The 19,262-nt window shown below is 32.3% G+C and overlaps 1 protein-coding gene across 1 annotated transcript in view; it reads right to left on the bottom strand.

Moving 5' to 3' along the window:
* LOC106715296 overlaps positions 1 to 17,868 on the bottom strand; it is a 37,514-nt gene extending 19,646 nt beyond the window's left edge. Inside the window, exons 1-2 of the mRNA XM_014508567.2 lie at positions 17,640 to 17,868; positions 9,622 to 9,726 (exon numbers count right to left, since the gene is read on the bottom strand). Coding sequence (XP_014364053.2) covers positions 9,622 to 9,679 — 58 coding nt within the window. The 5' untranslated portion in view covers positions 9,680 to 9,726; positions 17,640 to 17,868. The remainder of the gene's footprint in view (positions 1 to 9,621; positions 9,727 to 17,639) is intronic.
* Between the last annotated feature and the right edge of the window lie 1,394 nt (positions 17,869 to 19,262).

Here is a 19,262-nt window from a genome sequence, read left to right as displayed (position 1 = left end):
ACAGGTCTTTGTACTGAGAATTCCTTTGTGTTAAAGTATTAAATAACCAAAGCTTGTCAGCAACAGATATAAAAAGGTTTTATCAAAGGACAAATTGTATTGTTAAGTTTTGTATTCCGATATAAGCCCGATTATAAGATTTATTTTATTTCAATTCATAGTTATGTCAAAAAAGTAATATTAATTTTTTTTTAAGTAGTAGTTCCTACTTTTAGAAATTCATTTTGAAATACAATTCTTAAAGTTTTGAATTGGTAATTGTTTTTTTTAAAGCTGATTATACATAAATATGTCATTGTGATCGAAAAAAATGTACAACGAGAAGTTGATCTAATTTAGGTTACAAGATTTGAATATGTGAATTAATAAACATAATCGAAGAGTAATCTATTAATAGGAATTGTATAATGAAAATCAACCATGCTATCTAGCTGTAACCCACAACTTGTAAAAAGTTAACAGTTGATCCTACTAACTACTACACACCTTTAGTTTTAACTGCACAGATAACTGTACAGTAAAACTTAGAAGTGGACAGTTTTACTGACAGTTTAAATTTTGTCTACACAAGTACGATTTATCTGGACATATTCTATAGTTAAAATTAAAGGTGTGTAGCAGGCTTTACTGATATTAACTTGAATGTAAGTTTTGATGTATTAATTAAAAAAATAGATTAATAATGCCCTCTCTGTCTAGTCCAATAAAATTGAAAGTGAGGTAAGGTGCTTACGTTTATGATTCGAGTCTATTTACTCGTAGGTTAATTATTGCGCCATATCGGTCGTGTCAGGTTTCGTTCCACTAATAAAGGCGTGGTGATCACGATGTTTATTTAATGTAGTACAGTCGATAACATAATTTATTATTGAATAAAATGAATATTATATTTATAAAATAAATAATAATATGATGATTAGTATAAAATGAATGATAATTTTCGACATAAGTGTACCATCGGAACGGTATGGTTTAAGAGCTTTTTTCGAATTAGGAGGGAAACGAGCAAGTTGCCTATTAGGATATCCGACGCCCAAAGACATCCGCAACAACAGAGGAACTGCAGATGCCGCTGCAGTTAGATTAATGCTAGAAAATTAGATTGAGTAGTATTTTGAAACAGATAATTTACCTAATAAAATTGAAATAGCAAATGACATCTTCTTCTGTCCAAATTATTAATAAAATGAATCTTTGTGATGCCATTAAATGTATAAAACAAATTATATCTTCACTCAATTTTATTTATAATTAACATATTACTCTGACTGGTTGAGAACGCGATTCCTCTGAAAAAAAAAATAAGGGTAAAAGAGATAAGGTTGTCATTAGTTCTTATCTAAGGACCAGGGAACGAAACTATTAAGTAGATAGGTGTAGATGGATCAGTGCAACGTGGCCCTCGGCATAGTATGAGCAAAGATACTCATGTTAGAGTAAAATAGAGAACGAGAACATTTTTATTTTCTTATCTTGTTGAACTGTTGTTGATAGAGTTATGGATTGTAGTAACTATTTACAATTCGACGTACGAGTAAATTCACTAAGTGATATTACTGAATCAGTCAAAATAGAATTGCCAAAATATATGCAACTAGCAGTTGCCGCGATAATAATATCTAGTAATAAATATCCTATGTCACCCGGGGATAGTGTAGTTTCGCAACATTGAAAGGATTTTTCAAATCGGTTTGTAGTTTCGGAACCAATTCAATGGAAACAAATGAAAAAAAAATCTCTTTGTAATTTTGTACATATATGTATGTTGTGCTGCGTGTCAAGATGTGTTGAACGTTCTGTATTAAATGTCACACATTTATAAAAGATAAATTTAAAGCACTGAGTATACAAAAACTTCAACAGTTAAATGGTAGTGTGGCGTGTGGCTCTTCTCTTCTTGTACCCATACATGCCTTTATCAGTGCCTATTTTTCATTTTTTAATCTATAATTCCATTTCGTCACTGTTAATTAAACTAGGCGGTATCACATGTGCTGTTAAAAAAATGTTTTTCAACGGTGACGAAGCTAACTTTTCATGTACACCATATATGTATGTACAGTTTGTTCCCATTTCTTATAGCTTCTATGGCTAATTAGATCTCACTAAGATTTAATGTATTGGAATTTTATCCAGTGTATCCGGATTGTACCGGATTGATCCAATCCACTTGACTGGTCAGTGGGTGAGCAACGCAAGATCCTATTACCGCCTTATGGTCATAAACCACATTGTGCAGTGCATGTTCACGTAAATTAAAACGATCAGGATGTGGAATGCTTGATTGTATAAAAGTAATTACGTATTAATTTTTCTGGCTGTAAGAACCTAGATGTTATAGGTTAGTGTCCGCATTTTATATGACACAAGAGAAATTGTATTTTTGTTTAATAAAACCTTACTGAAACTTGAACTTGGGTTGATAAAAGTTGTTTTCTTTTAGAAAGGAAAGATAATATATCGCAAATATACAGAAAATATTATTGAAGTGTATAATCGTACAACAATATTTTTTTCTTATTTTATCATCTGTGTTGTTTTATGTGCCTATTTTATATTATACAAGCATTATTTGTTTTTTCTTCAAACTAAAGGGGAATTTTGACAGTCTGAAAAGTATATCGAAGTGGAAAATACTTGCTTATTTTCCTAACTAAAGCAATGTCTGACTAATAATATAAATGCGAATGTTTAGATGGATGGATGGATGGATGTTTGTTTGAAGGTATCTCCGGAACGGCTCAACAGATGTTAATGAAATTTAGCACAGATGTAGAACATAGTCTGGAAGAACACATAGGCTACTTATTGTGTTTTTTTTAATTCCGCGCGGACGGAGTCGCGGGCGACAGCTAGTTGTTTCATAACAATTAATTGCACTATTTGTATAATACATTTATGTTTCTTTATATTCCGTTACTGTTGTCGATTTGATTTATCATGCAGATTTTTTTTTCATAGGTAACTACGGTACATTGACTCAAACAACGAACGAAAGATTCAGACATCTAATTCTTTTATCCAGGCATCATGATTCATTGTATACCAACCCACACGTACAAGTCGACCTCATCGCTCCCAAATATAGGCCTGGGGTACAATTAATTAAATGCCATTGTATTATTTATGCTAAACTTTATTCCGTATGCATTAAGGTTTATAATTAAGTATTTATTAGTTTGTTGACCGCAAATATACGTTTGGTAGTTGCCTACGCACAACCTCCGCTCCCACTCAAGTACAATACTTATTAAGGAAAATAAATTTAAGTCCGTTGTCTTTAAGAATCGTGTCATACAGTTAACGTTTATACGAGTTCCTTGGCTTTATTTGCAGTAGTGAGAAAAAATCTAAGATTTTCCTTAACGTACGGGAGTTCGTTAATGCCTTATCGAATGTCCACTGCCGAAACACAAGTTTAAATATTTTTGAAGCAACAGAGATAAATTACAAGCAGAAAGGAATTCCATAAGTTGCTTCGTTGGATGTAACTCAAAGCAGCTTTTTTTATTTCATTTCATTAGAATTCGTATAAACCAAGGGTTTTGGATACTTCTAAGAATTGGATTAAACCGTACAATATTTGTGAAATTTTTGATATAACAGTTTAAAACAATTTCTTGTTACGTAAATAGCTAATTTATTATAACTATTAAGAAATGTAAAATATTGCTTTGCTTTTAAATTATTCAATAGCACAGCAACGCGTTGAATTCTTTAAACATTGAGTGTGGTCCCTGAGCGTTGTTACGAGGTGTTTACAAAACGACTGGTTGCATTGAATAACTGCTTTGTTGCGTTTCGTTTTACAAATTAGGATCGTGTGTGGGCCTGTGGTCTAAGCCACCTTTGGAGAGGCCTCAAATATAATTCTGTGTGATCTATCAAATGTCGTATAACAGTATTTGGTTGGTTCTGATTGAGTTGTGATTTATATATTTCTTTGGAATGCTTCGAGCTTAAATTAAGTTAAAAGCTTAAAAGTTGCGCTCACGGCGCTAAGAATTCGATTTGATTATTATTATACTCCTAAGTGACAATTCCTTCATTTATTTTTTAAATCTCAAAAATAAATGAAGGAATTGTCACTTAGGAGTTTCATGTTAAACTTAATATATGATTTTAGTCATGTAAATAAACTTTATTCATTAATTAAAGTCGTACCACTATATTAGCTTGATGCATATGAAGATTTATTTTTAATGATGAAATGCTAATTAATCCTTTATGTACATGCGATATTAGTAATAAAGATTTAATTTTGTCTTTTCCATAAAAATCAAATATTGTTAAGATAAATCGAAAGATTAACTGAGAGCTACTAGATCTCTATCTAAAATTACACAACTTTTGAGTCATGAATTAAGGCACAATGGTTTCTCTTAAGATAATTTGTTCCACGATAAATTAACTAACTTAGAAGTTATTTGTCTTATTATAACTATTTTAAATAAGTTTATTTTAATTTTGCATTAAATATGACTTAGAATATGTTTCATTTGTTTGTCATGTTCAGGCTATAAAGTAGAGTAGATAATAAAAATTACGTTTCAATTGAACCGCATTTTATTTTAATGAAATCATGTAAGCATATGCTACCTAAGTTTGTTTTAAATCATTTTACACGCGACTATCTTCTCTTACAGACATAATATCATCTTACTCGACACTAGGGTGTTTTTTTACAAGTGAAACCCGAGTAAGTATTTGTGAAATGATCAAACAGGTTCAATGTTGCGTGACCTATGTGTCCAATAAACATCGTCCCTGTGTACACCTGGCTAGCAACTTGTAACGTGTCCGTTTAAGTAGTCTAGAAGAAAACAACTGAACTGTGCGTGAGGTCCTTTGTAAGGGTGCGTATATAAAAGATGCATGATCAGTTTTAAATGAGAATTAAGTTTACATACCTACAGAAAGATAAAAATACAACTTATTTAACAGTAATAGTCGTCTAAAAGATTAAATTCTAAAACTAATAAATCTAAAAGATTATCATAGTTTACATTTCTTTTTCTTAAAAAGAAGAAATTTTGGAACTAATTTTTAATTACAATAAAAAGAATGTGCATTAAAACAGCTAATTCTAGACAAAACACTATCAATGACACTGAGGAACATAGGTTTAAATTCAACTGGTTGTTTATAAAAACAGTTCTGTTATGATTCTTAATGCAAAAAAATTAAGCTACTGAATAAATCAAGTTTCAACTAAGCTTTGCAATCAGACAGCTGTTGTTTATAGCATTTGCTGTAGATTAATGGAAAAACAGATAACGGTATAACGTTACGTTATTAAGCATCGCTTTAAATGCATGGAATGATTCGCTTCGTTGACTTCATTCGCGGACTTTACGGCTTGTATTAACATTATCTGTGGAGAACTTGTATGGGATGGTTCAGCGAGTAAGCACCTACCGGATGTCAGTTTGTAACTGAATGGGCTTTTATCGAAGAAAGTTATCTCAGATTGTAATCTCTAAGCAAATATCTTGATGATTCCATAAAAAAGGCACTAGTGTTTACTCGTAATACTACCATTACTGTGTAGCAATAGAATTAGGTAACTGTGTGATGCTATTTAGTATACCCTTAACCGCATCGTACCCGTAACTGGAGAACTTGTGAAAAACATTCGTAGTTTCATTTAATTTCTAGCTCTCGGTCATCCGAGATCGAGAGTACTGTATTCGATGAAGCTGTAAAAACCGTCAATAGGGTTAACAACAACGACGTCTCCGAAAACAAACAAAACAAACAATAGTTTCAATTGATATGACTATGCGTAGCTATAAGAAGTTGCTTTATATAGCTGAAAATAACTGCAACTTACAATTAAAATAGATAATTCCGTATATTATATTTTGTTTTCAAATGAATAAACATTTATATTACTTTCACTTATTTTGAGAATAGCTTTTAAAGTTCCAAGTAAAGTGAGAGTTTAAAACGGTGTTGTTTAGATAAGTATGCGCTTTACTTAACGCGTATTCTTTTCAACTTTGAACAAAGGGAGCGTGTGTCGCAGTCGAGCATTGTTGGTGTCACTTTCGCACGATGCTCTTTGTTGTTGTTTGTTACAACTTATATCTTTACAGGGTGTGATTATGAAAAAGAAAACAGTTTCTCTTGCGGTGGCCTAGATGATAGGTCTTTTAAAGTTAGAGAGTGTGATAGCTGAAGTTGAAGTTTTTTAACAGTAAATACTCTTGCTAACTTAACTAAGTTAGAGTAACTATTGTGCGACTTTCAGGGAGGCACATGTGGTAGGAGGTAACATTTATGTGGTTTAAATCTATGGATTATTCCAGATCTTCTTAGTGCTTACTGTTTGAATTGATTCTATCATATTTCTGTCGTATCTCCTATATTCTTTCATCTACACAAACACGCTCGTCTATGGATTCTATTAATACCGTGTTATTTATTGTCACCTATCAAATTTCGAAATTGTCGACGCAACACAGTAAAAAACCGCAAGTATTGTTTATTTTTTGCTCTATTGTTACTTGATTGATATATGCGTCCTTTTATGGTTAGTCTCAATACAAAAACGTCACTCGAACTAAATGAATTCAACGTCGATGACCCATCAAAATACACCGTTAGCGAATTATAAGTATTAGGAATTGATGCTTCTAAGAAATTTTACGCCGTGATATTCCCTGCTGGGTTGATGATAGGTTCATGCTTGAAAAGTATTTTTTTATTTATTTCTGAGATCTGGGTTAAATTGAGGACAGAATACTCGGGATTTTGGTCTATCATTTCGTCTAAAAAAGCTAGACAGAATTCATACTGAGTTTTCAGGACTCATTATGAACCTTTATTCCCTAAATCTTAAACTTGTGCTTCGGATGGTTGTCATTTTAATAGTGTTTTATCAATTTATTACTTTACATTTGTTCATTAGTTTAGATCTGAGATTTTATCATAATTTATTTACAATATATTTTTTAAAGAAGACGGTTCCACGTCCGTCAACACAACTATGATGTATTTACTTAGTCTAATAGCAAATATGTAGGTACGTCGACAATGAACCAAGCGGTTTGTTTGAACGCTATTGAACCTTGAACGTTTAAAATGTTATGCGCTAATAAGGCATATCCATACGTTTCCAACGGTATTTTATTTGCGCGTTATATTGAACTGAAATAATTTCAATATTTTATAAACTTCTTTGTACAAACACATATCCTTGTCTCTGTTCTTTCAAAGTATAAGTGAGATGTTTTTGTACAAGTATTTTGGCAGTGGTAACTTGTTTTCAGGGTGACTAATTAAAATCTTGTTCTAAAAGTATTGAGGCGACGAAATGAAGAAAAAGAAAAAATGTGTTTTAAACAATTACAAAAAGGCAGACATTATATTCAATTCAACAAACGCATTATACATGTTTCGTTATTTTGTCTGTAAAATAAATTAAAACAGTAAAAATGCAAGTAATATTTATGTATGTATGATAATGAATCAGGTGACTTTTTCAAAAGCTTCGATGGATCATTTGTATGATAATTTCGACCTCTTTTAGAGAGGTCAAAATTCTGATCTCGTGTTCAAGCCAGCATTAAATAAAGTATAATTACTTATTGGCAATGTTTGATATTTAAGATGAAATGCCTTTGACATTACAAAAAAAAAAAGAACTAGATGCCGATGAACCGAAGATGTTTGTAGTTATCCTTAAATCTTGAAATTTGTGAAGAAATATTAGGTGTTCTACTTCTCTAACCAAACAGCTAGTAGCATAGTAATTGTGACAAGAACATTACTGCCTCAATAATTTAATTTACAAAACGTGACTTCCTAACAGAGCTATTATATTAAAACAAATGAAAGATAATTTATATTTAATTCTATATCGTACCTACAATTTTACGACCATGTTATTATGTCATCAATTGTTGCTGTTTTTATAGCAAAAGATAGTGAGCAAGGTAATTGGAATAATAGTATTTACGTAGTAAAAATCATTGGCAGATATCAATAGTTTTTAAATATATATATTGTAAGGTGGCAAACGAGCAAGCAGCCACCTGATTTCACCGAAATTACGAAGCGACCGCTGCCTGACATAGCAATTACAGATGCGTTGGTCTACCTTTAATCGATAGAGGAAGAGACGCACAGAAAAAGAACATTTATGGTTTAAGAAATCTTTATTTTCCTTAATAACATTTCCCCTTCATATGCATCTCGTCCTCCACCAAATCCACTTCCCTTTCCAATCCTTTCTTTATAAGAAATGGTCAGGAAGGGAAAGAAGACTAACATTAAGCCTCCGCCACCACACTCATCAGGTGAAACGCGGAATTACATCCACTTCATACCTGTCTTCTGTGTGGTCATGGTATTTCATTTCACGAGCCGACTCATTCATGCAACAGATATTGTTGGTGGCGTCTACCACTGTTGAAGTTGAAAAAAAGTTAGTTAAATGAAGTTATTCACCTTATGTTCTAACTATAGTTTTCACGTAAGTAATTGCGTGTCTACTTGTTCTCAATAGACGTATGTGGCTAATAAATATTGGAGCGTATGTCTTCGCCCGCGGACACAGCGAATTAATGATTAGGGCAAAGAAAATGGTCCTTACTCGTATGTAATTTGTGTTTCACATCTGTATTGTGATGACCTGAGGCGCGGGGAAATATTTTCTTTTCTTAAATGTAATGTTGAAGGCAAAAGTACCTTTGGAGAATAGATCGTTTGTTAAAAATACTACCGTAGTAAAAATAACTCTTTACAAAATATGTAAAGTATAAATTTGCTTAACGTTGTAATAATTAGTATTTGTATATTGTAATAATTCATACTTTTGTTTTTACTAATATATGTTGTTTTGCGAAAAAGAAGTTTATATCTATAAGATAAATCTTATTTCTGTCCTCCGTGAAGTTTGGTTGGCGAAATTCTATCTCTGTATGTCCTAGAGCGGATATGTGAGAAACGCTATATTTCATATACATTTTTAATCTCTTGGACGTGATTTCATTCGACTTCTAATAAATTAACTTTAATTTTATATTAGCAATAACTGAATATAAAACTTATATGTAAGTGAAGATAGGAACTTTTTATTGTAATATTAGTAAGTTTAAAATCGCGTGTTCTAAATATCTATATAGAAATGTAGAATAATATGCATGTCTGCGTATTTAGAAACGGATCTTTTATTGCGTGTACATGTGATTCGATTTCACAGCCTTAATTATACAGATCGTTAAGTTCATCCGAACACACTGACCTCGTGAGACAATTGTATCGGCTGTAACAATTTATTACTATTTATGTTCCAAATTATTCTTTTGTCTAACGGTACAGAAACAAAAGTGTAACACTCAGTAAGATAAATTTGCTACGAGGGACTCCCTTAAGCACATCTGAGTGTGGAATAGAAACAAATTCTTGTTGACTTAATCTGTTGTTGTAGAGTCGTAGTATTCTATAATTATGTCCTACTAAGTAGGTCCTAAAAATTGTAGGATTACACTCAATAAAATAGTTAAAAAGTATATCAGTCATTTATGTATTTTTGGAATAACTAATAATACTTTACGTTACATTATATGTACGTCTAAAATAACAGTTGTATTCTATTTTTAAAACAAATCTTACCTTTAGCAGACACCATGTGCAGCAAGCCGAAACAAAACACAAATTTTAAAAGCACCATCTTCAATATTTTGACTTTCACTTCACTTGAAACCGAATTTTCTTAATCTGAAAAAAAAAAAACGTAAATTAGTTAGCAAATCAGGAAGCATAGAGTTTATTTAATATTTTGATTAGCATTTTTACAGACCTTTCGATTATTGAACTGTTATTTCATATTAATACACGATAGGATAACATTCTTGGTAAATATTAGATGTCATTTATTAATGAAGGTATATCAAAAAACTTACTCTTAATGATAAAAAAATATACGTCTCAACTCTTTAAATAGATAAACAGTTAACCAGACAGTTATTTAATAAACCAATATAAAGAAAAACAAAATAACGCACAAAAATAAATACGAGTATATTTTACGTAAGTTTAACATTTTTTGACAACTAAATTGTTGCCAACATTAAAATATTTCAATTTACCTTAACAATATGATTTAAAAAGTAATACATTATTGTCCTTTGTTTTTTTTCAAGTTGTAAGTCAAGTGAAAGGATTTTGTATTTTATATTAATAATTATAATAAGATCTATGCTTAAAATATTTTGCCATATCAGAGACACAAAATTGTTCATTAGTCATTAACTCCAAGCGTTACGACTCTACAAACAAAATAATAATTTATGTCTGTATCTTTACTCGAAATGTTCAAAAGAAAATGACACTTAAAGTCTATGTAGCAAAGAATAAATACGCATACAATACAACTAGAATAAAATCTGGTTTAGACAAACACTAAAATTTTAACGGTCAATTTGCTTTCATAAAGCATTGTACTGCGTACTTTGAAGAAAATTTGATCTCTTAATTTATTTAATTTAATGCGGACAGTCGGTTAACAATTTTATTTTCGTTGTATATGTTGTATGTAATTCATAAAAAAAAGTTATTTAATAAGACTTTAACAACAGTTATGATGCTAATACTTAAAAAAACAAGAAAATGTCTATTTTAAAACTTTTTTCGCTATTAAAAACCACAGTAATAGCATTATCAAATGAATTCTCAAAAACATGGCACATAAATAGAAAACATTTCATTAATACAGTAAAAAAACAAGATGGCGGTATTCACGTAATTCCATTTCGAATGTCTACTGTATTCTTTATAGAATCATAAAGTTTCTTTACAATCACGATTTAATCGACTGCTGTCACACGACTGTTGACAGAAATATGTTGGTATGTTTACAAAAAAATCAATTAACTTGGTAGAGTCTATGAGCGAATGGCACGCTGTAAAACGGACATAAACGGTCCGGCGGCTGCCTTTCGGACTGTGTCCAGTTCGATTCCAGAGTTATTAATTTAATTAATTACCGTAAATAACTTAGGGTACTCGCATACGTAGATGTAAGTTATTATTGCTTGTTGCGATTTTATTGCCCACGTTGCAATTTAAAAATATATACTTAGACTCTAATTGATTTAATTGTCCTTTTTTATCGTAATACAACCTCCATTGTGAGCCAACTAAGCGTAAAAAGACAATAACAACGTTTTCTTAAATATCGGACCATATATCCGATATTAAAAGAACGATATCGTTTCTTCTACCCTCTTCCTTATTCCACTCAGGTACTTCACATGCACCAGGTCTTCGTCTTCCAGATCTTTTTATCTTCCGTCATTTAGGTTTACATAAATCACTTCTTAATCATGTCCTTTCAATCCATCTATACCTTCATAAAGTCCACATACATATTTAAAGATCTTGTCACATACAGTTTTTCTCTCCTTATAACATTACAAATCTGACGGTAGTTTGTATAAATTGTGTAAGAGATGGCAGAGTACTGTGACATAATAGTCATAAATTCCCTTCAATGTGGTAATGCAATTTATTTTCCTGGTGTTACATGTCATAAGGAAGTATCTTTCAATCTGCAAAACTGCTTATTACTTTTCTAATCTGCAGTTTTATAGCTCAGATGACACATAATTTAGTTAACGTATTTATACAACACATACGTCATGAGTACGGATGTTATGTAGTCATTAGTGTGGATCGCAACTTGATATGTAGGTATTAGTAGAATTCATTTGACTTCTTTGATATAGCAAATTAAATTGCATTTAGAATATGTACATGTTTTGGGTATTCGTATTTCATTAATTAAAAGAATTTTTTACCATCTATTAAAAAAACGGGCAATTCAAAACATACACTTTTCCAAATTTAACGTATTTGTAATATTAAGCAAATTTTCGCATCCTACAAAGTATCATTAAACAACAAAAAAAAAGAAAAGACCTGAGAACAAAACTTGGCATTTATTATTACAAAAACTACTCTAATTTATTGGAGTGCTTTCTACTCTAATGAAGAATAAAAAAAATATATTGATACTAATTAACATTAATGCAAGCTAATTGTAATTACGCTATTAAAGAAATGCACTTCGCATTTCTAGTTTGCGCATTGGGTGGTCAAATTGCATACAGCAATCTTTAAAAGTCCTTAGATGGGAAAAACAATCAAAATCAATCTAAATCAAAGCCGTCCTGTTATTAAAAAAATATTAAACATGGAGTAGAGTTTAAAAATATAGGTCTACTGAAAAAATATGCGGTGGGAAAGAGATCTCCTTTTTGATAAAAAAAATGTAATAGTCTCCGTAAACAATCAAATTTTTCGTCAAATTTAACGTGCTTGTCAAATTATTTGATGATAGTTTACGGCCTTGTTTGCCGCCATCCTTTTCCATTAAAATATTCAAGTTGAACATTATACAAGTGGAAATAAGTAAGTATGTTATGTTTTCCTAATAACACATAAAACATAAGCTTATAAAACGTATATAAAATATTTCATAATTAATATAGGATGTTCTTTTTAATCAGACATATCGTAAATAATAAATATATCAATCAGATTCGTCGCCTTTGGTAAATTTTCAACATATTTACATTTTTAACGAATGTACAATATAGCTTTTACTTTGAAATTATTTATGCACATAAATAAACACAGAATTAATAGAACGTTCGTAATAAAAACGAATATTTCGAGTACCAAATGGATAATAGTTTTTCGATAATAATTTTAGTTTGCATACAACGCTTTATAATGTTAATATTCGACTAAAGCGTTATATGTTTGTTATTCGTTTTAATTATAACTTAATAAAGCTGGAAAGAAAGGAGTGTGTGAAAAATAACAACCGAGTTAACGATAATGGGTCTGCTGAACGCAGTTTGCCTCAACAGGACATTTAAACTATGCTCGTAAGAGCGTTAAGGTAATTTGAAGATAATAATTATTATCCTTACTCTCGACCTTAATGTGTTTAACATAGTATTAATTAACATTACTCTTAGATTTGTTGTTATTATGTTATGTTACAAATAAATAATGATAGTTTTGTGGTTAGCTATCGATCTGTAGGTTTATAGTTTGAATCCTGGCTGGTTGAAAATTTTACAAATCAATTTGTGTAATGAACTTTTTGTAATTATGGGTTTTGATTGTCGTCTCTCTTGAATTGATTCATACTGTTGTCTTTTTTTTTCAAAGATAATGTTTCAAGCGTAACTAAAGTCAACTTACAGTAATATTTGAAAAGCTCTTTACTGTATTTGAACTGAATTTTATATTGATGACTTTTCACATTAGTTGCTTACAATGGCATTCCTGGCATCGTCAATATCTATATTTTTGTATTTATAATCAAATACTGTAATATTTATTTATCAAATTTACTGTTCATCATCATTGGCTTACTATACGTCCTCACTAAGGGGCTCCGAGCCTTTTTTTTTTTTTTTACGTGGGGAAATGCCTTACGCATACCACCCTTGCGGGAACAAGGGTGGTTATGTCGGGCTTGCACCGAGTAAAACCCCACGGTAACCTTCTCTTGCCTTGTGCCAGGAACACGGGAACGCTCTCGCACACTACCGTGATCCTGACGGCATAACTCTGCACGAGTTCCGGCACACACTCCCATACCCGCCAGCGCACAACATTATCTGTCCCTCACCGGAACTAGGTTTTGACAGCGATAGGCATTAGGCTATCGCCGTCCAGGCTACGCTCATGGGGGGCGCAAGAGAGCCTGGTAGGCTCTCCTTCTGCGTCCAGGTCTCCGGCTACGAATCGGGTCACCACTGTTCCTCTCCCTGACCCTCTCCGCAGCCTCCTTCTGCGACATCACTTCTTCGCAGAAGGCAACACCGGCGCTCCAAGACCTCTCGCTTGTAAGTATTGCCCTAACGAATATTGGGAGTGAGAGGTCATCCCCAACAACTGCAGACAGATCACGGCGTAGAACAGCCCACTCTTCATATTCTGCTAGCGTGTGTTGCGCTGTATCCTCCTGGCAACCGCAATGATGGCATACTGGTGTCGGCTCTCTCCTAGCTACCTGGCAAAGGTATTTGCCGAAACACCCATGCCCCGACAGAATCTGCACCAGTCGGAAAGTCAGTGAACCGTGTCGTCTATTTAGCCACTCGGATAAAACCGGTCCTATGGCCACAATTGTCCTGCAGCCTGCTCTAGGGTGGGCTAGCCTTTCTTTCCACCCACCGAGCAACAATTGCTGGGCGTGGAGCTTCTGCAACTTCCATTCTCTAGGGCAAATTTCTTCGCCAGCTATTCTACGTTGAACCCGCCATTGATATGTAGCCGCAAGTGCCTCAGCTTCCAGATCCCAAGGAGGGGATCCTGCCATCACACAAGCCGCTTCAAAGGAGATCGTACGGTAGCCACGTATAACTCCGATGGCCATAGTCTTTTGCGGTCGCCTGAGGTGGGCGAAGGTGTGCCCTGTTAAGGCCCTCGCCCAAACAGGTGCACCATATAAGGCCATAGATCGTACGACCCCCAAATAAAGACGGCGGCTACTCGCTTCTGGCCCACCTAGGTTTGGCAATAGTCGCATTAAGGCAGCAGCCACAGCCATTAATCGAGGGGCTAGCTGGGTAAAGTGTTCCCGAAAGTTCCAGCGGCTGTCAAGGATAAGTCCGAGATACCTCATTTCCGAGCCTACCCTAAGTTAGGGGTGACTAGGTACAGTCAAACACGCTGGCCCAGCGCGAGTTGGTTGACTTCACAAATATCTTTGAATTTCTTTTGCGCATAGCAGGTTGCATAATGATGTTTTATTTCACTGGCAGAACGTCAGGTAAATGTACATATGTAAATAGAAAACACACTGATACATCGCGGAATTCGTATCCAGGACCTGCTTACAAATCAAGTGCTTAACCCCTGAGCCACCGACGCTGGAATTTACTGTTATATTCTGTTAAACGTTTTGTACAAAATTTAAACGTGTAAATAAATTTTGATTTATTTTCATAAACATGTTAATTAACATTCAATCACACTTTGATAGACTATAAAAGTTAAACAACGGTATTAACGGACCTTCTGTAATATGACTCCTGGTGTAAACTTAATTTACAACATAAGTTCACTACCCTATATGACCCATGTTCATGACTTGGACTTTAACCTTGCTTCTTTCTTAAGTCAGAAGTCACATAAACAACCAGATTATATTGTATTAAGTATATAAAAGTAAAAGAAACACATTTGTGTTTTATTTTACTATGGCAGTCAATCGACTAATCGTTGGTTTCTGAGACCAAAATCTTCTTCTCATCATCTTACAACAGATACAGACAACAATATGTCGGGGATTTTTGTCTTAGAAACCAAAGATGAGTGTTGGTTGCGCGCTTCATCCTATGGCCGTCTGGTGGATACACATAGTCTTTCCTGCCTTCATCCAGTGGACAGCCGCAAATTTGACCAGATTATTTAAGAACATACAACTACCGTTATTGAGGAAAGGTAACAATCTTGTTTTTATGCATAGTAAGGTCAAATCTTGTTTTTGGTGTTTTAATGGTATCAATATCTTTTCATAAAAGTTTATTGTATCCATACATAGATGGCACTGGCGCAATATTCGACCAAGTGGTCAACATTCACATGTCAACAATTTACACACAGTTCGAGATTTCAACATTCTGAGCACAGTGCAGCGCGACTCAAAACGGCCTTGAGACTCGCATGAATAGCCGACTTGAATTTTAAAAGAAAGTGATAAAAAATATATTACGATGGAAATATTGCTAATAATGACGGATCCCGTGTTTGGTAGAATTACGTTTTTTCAGCAACGCTTGGACTTTGTCGTTCCTAACTGTATAAGGGATTTCTGTTGAAAAGGTCTCTGCTTTGCTTATAAATAAGGTACGTAGATACTTAATTGGAAGTTGGTTTTTTAAACAGATTCTTGTAGTTGTTATACAACTTCAATAAGCTATCATCATTTCCAGCAATTACCACCATTGTCAAAATAAACTTATAAAACCTAACGTAACATTTTATGCTTTAACATTTTGTACATTTAGAATTTACTAAACAGTTAATAACTTACAAGATGAAATGTTTCATTTAATTTGTTAAATATTTAAGAACATGAGATCTTAAGTTTAAGCGCCGTTATATTATAATCCGAACATATTTTAAATGAGCAACAACCATAACACTACTCGTAGATATTGGAATGCTTTATAAATGAAGTTATAAATTTTGTATTATCATAATTAGGTAATATTAAAGTTATTTTAACATTTCGTAACTTAGAAGATAACATTAAAGGTAAAACAAACAATTATATTGTTATTTTTATTAAGAGAACTAGTTTTCACCGACACTTTGGTCTTAATAGCTACAATAAATGCAAGATAAAAGGACAAGCAAAGGACCTGGGACTGATTTTAAAACAAAAAGAAACTAACGAACCAGAGTACTGAATTTTTATTTTACAATTATCAAGTTGTACACTTAGATAATGTATTTAATAGAGATAGTTATCTAAATAACATGATTGAATTTAAATAGTTTTATTACTTCTTGATGATTGTTTGTAACTAAATAAATTGACTATATTAAAAATAACTTAGGATACAAGTTGATAAAAAGGTAAAGCATGAGTCATGAAGCATCTAAATTTTTTTTATGTATACTTTTTTGTTGCCATTTGAAAATAAATGACGGAATAATTGATGGTGACTGAGGTCAAGAAATGGATTTACAACAACTGGAAACTATCAAAGTTATCTATCAAATTGAGATAAAATGAAAATCTTTTAATAACAATTTTTTATATTAATGATATGAACCAGTCTTACTTTTATTATGAATGGTATGTCTCATAAATAACGACGGCATTCAAATCAAAAAACACAAAAAAAGATTAAGAAAAAATATAAACTGTTTTTTACAAAGGCTGTATCAAATGACATCTTATATATGAAATTCTCGTGTCGCGGTGTTTGTGGTTTAACTCCTCCGAAACGACTTCACCGATTCTCATGAAATTTTGTGAGCATATTCAGTAGGTCTGAGAGTCGGTCAACATCTATTTTTCATACCGCTATTCAGTTTTTTTTAACTACGCGCGGACGGAGTCGCGGGCGACAGCTAGTATCATATAAAATGATTAGCTTTAATAATACCCTAAGCATTTAATATGTCAGTAAGAAAATGGTGAGGAAGTTAGAACAGGTTGTAATGCAACGCACATGTGCAAGCGATGACATCACTCGTATCGAAAAAAGCCTTAAATACAGAGAGACGTACCTTGGACCTTGCTACGTTATTATATCTCTTTTCTACTTAAACATAACTTACATGTAACTTAGTTAATCACTTTATTAACGAAAGTAACTTAAATTTAGGTTTTATAATAATGAAAGAAACTTAAAAAGTCTTTAACTAATGTTTAATTTAAGGAAAACAAAAAGAAATAGTCATAGTTCATAACTTAATGTCTATAAAAACAAATTACAAAGTGAAATGTCTGTCCGGTATGACAAATCCAAGTTAACAAGGACATAAAATTAAACGATCACATAATTCAGACGTCAAAACATATTTAGATAACTTGAAAGATGAGATAAACATTTATTAAAGTGTAAAAAACATAATAAAAAAGAACTTACCGTATAATAAGTCCTATTTCATTGGCTAATAATACGAAAAACCGTGTGCTCAAGTCCTTGTGTGTAACCCGAAATATTACAGCTGGTTAAATATTGTTGGCGTATTTATGTCTTATGTTTTTACTAAAAAACTAATATTTTAGTTGTTTCAGCCGCGTGTTTGCTTTAGAATTGTTTAACTTAGATATTTATTGATATGCGCGGGCGCACTACCATCGCGCGGACGGTTGTCGGAGCGACTGACTGGGCGCAGCCTTGTCTTGAATACCTGATGATTGATAAAGTTACGTTTACAATGGTCATTTAATATAGATATTAAATATTTTGTTGTTTTTTTTTTAATATAACGTTATTAAATGGTACGAATCTATAATCAATATAACATCGAAATATTGGAAATAAAAAATTAAATGCTCTTAATGTACTTATATGCAAGCAAATTAAAAAGTAAAATAATTTTAAGTAAAAAGTTGTCTTTCAATGATAGCTTGAATAAAAATTAAATAAAAAAAAACTCAAAAGCACTAATGATTGGTCCAGACGTTTCTGAGATATTTAGTGTATAAATACATACAGACACGTACAAAAGAAAAGGATTCTTCGGTTACTTCATCATTGTTATAAGCGATTATTTGAACAATCGACTACTAGCATTTTGTTTATTTGAACTTCTGCGTTCAATCCTTTTTATTGATTTTTTTATATTAAAATGTTATTGCAATGAAGTTCGCCACAAGTAATAAGCTAGAAGTAGCGTAGTACAATAAGCCAGCATGGAAAGCATATAAAATAGTTAATCATTTATTATTTTCAAATGAGGTTATGGTCACAAATGCCAAGGGTAAATTAATAATTTCTTAAGGTACTTTCGAAATGTTAAGTATGCTTCGTAAAACTAATCTTCAAAGTTATGTGTTAAATGTTCACAAAATAAAACAATCCACAAGACTATAAAAAAGTCGGTAAAATAATCGTGTATTTATTGCGTGCTTTATAAAGATTACTTAAATAATTTATTATTTTACTCCAGGTTTAATCAAAACTAGTTGTCGCCCCTGACTCGGTCCGCGCGGAATTAAAAAAAACGTAATAAGTAGCTTATGTGTTCTTCCAGACTATGTTCTACATCTGTGCCAAATTTCATCAGGATCTGTTGAGCCGTTCCGGAGATATTTTCAAACAAATATCCATCCATACATCTAAACATTCCCATTTATAATATTAGTAGGATGCTTTACAGAACACTTAAAAAAATTAAAACTTAAGTACCTATATTTGTGTGAGAGTTTTGTTGCCTTTAAAATAATTTTACAATTTATCAGCTACCTTCTGATAATTTTTTTTTATTTGTGGCTCTGGATAAATAGATAAAAATTACTTTTGATACTCCTTTCTTGTCTTGGGCAATTAATATTTTTGATGATAACATAATTTGCGACGATTTTTTAATTATTACTTTCTACAAAAACAATCGAAGTAATACATATCTTTGTTATTGTGAATGTGCCTTTATGTCACACAAGCTATACCTTGCGAACTGAGAACCGTCGAAGGCTGCACTAACTCCTGCACAATAAGGTATAAAGCCTTAAACATATTACAATGCCTACGGTTATTTTAAAA

Source organism: Papilio machaon, chromosome 19 (assembly GCF_912999745.1).
Source record: "Papilio machaon chromosome 19, ilPapMach1.1, whole genome shotgun sequence".
Classification (NCBI taxonomy): Eukaryota; Metazoa; Arthropoda; class Insecta; order Lepidoptera; family Papilionidae; genus Papilio; species Papilio machaon.
The sequence above is the reverse complement of the archived record's forward strand: the minus strand, read 5'-3'. Positions and strand labels throughout refer to the sequence as shown.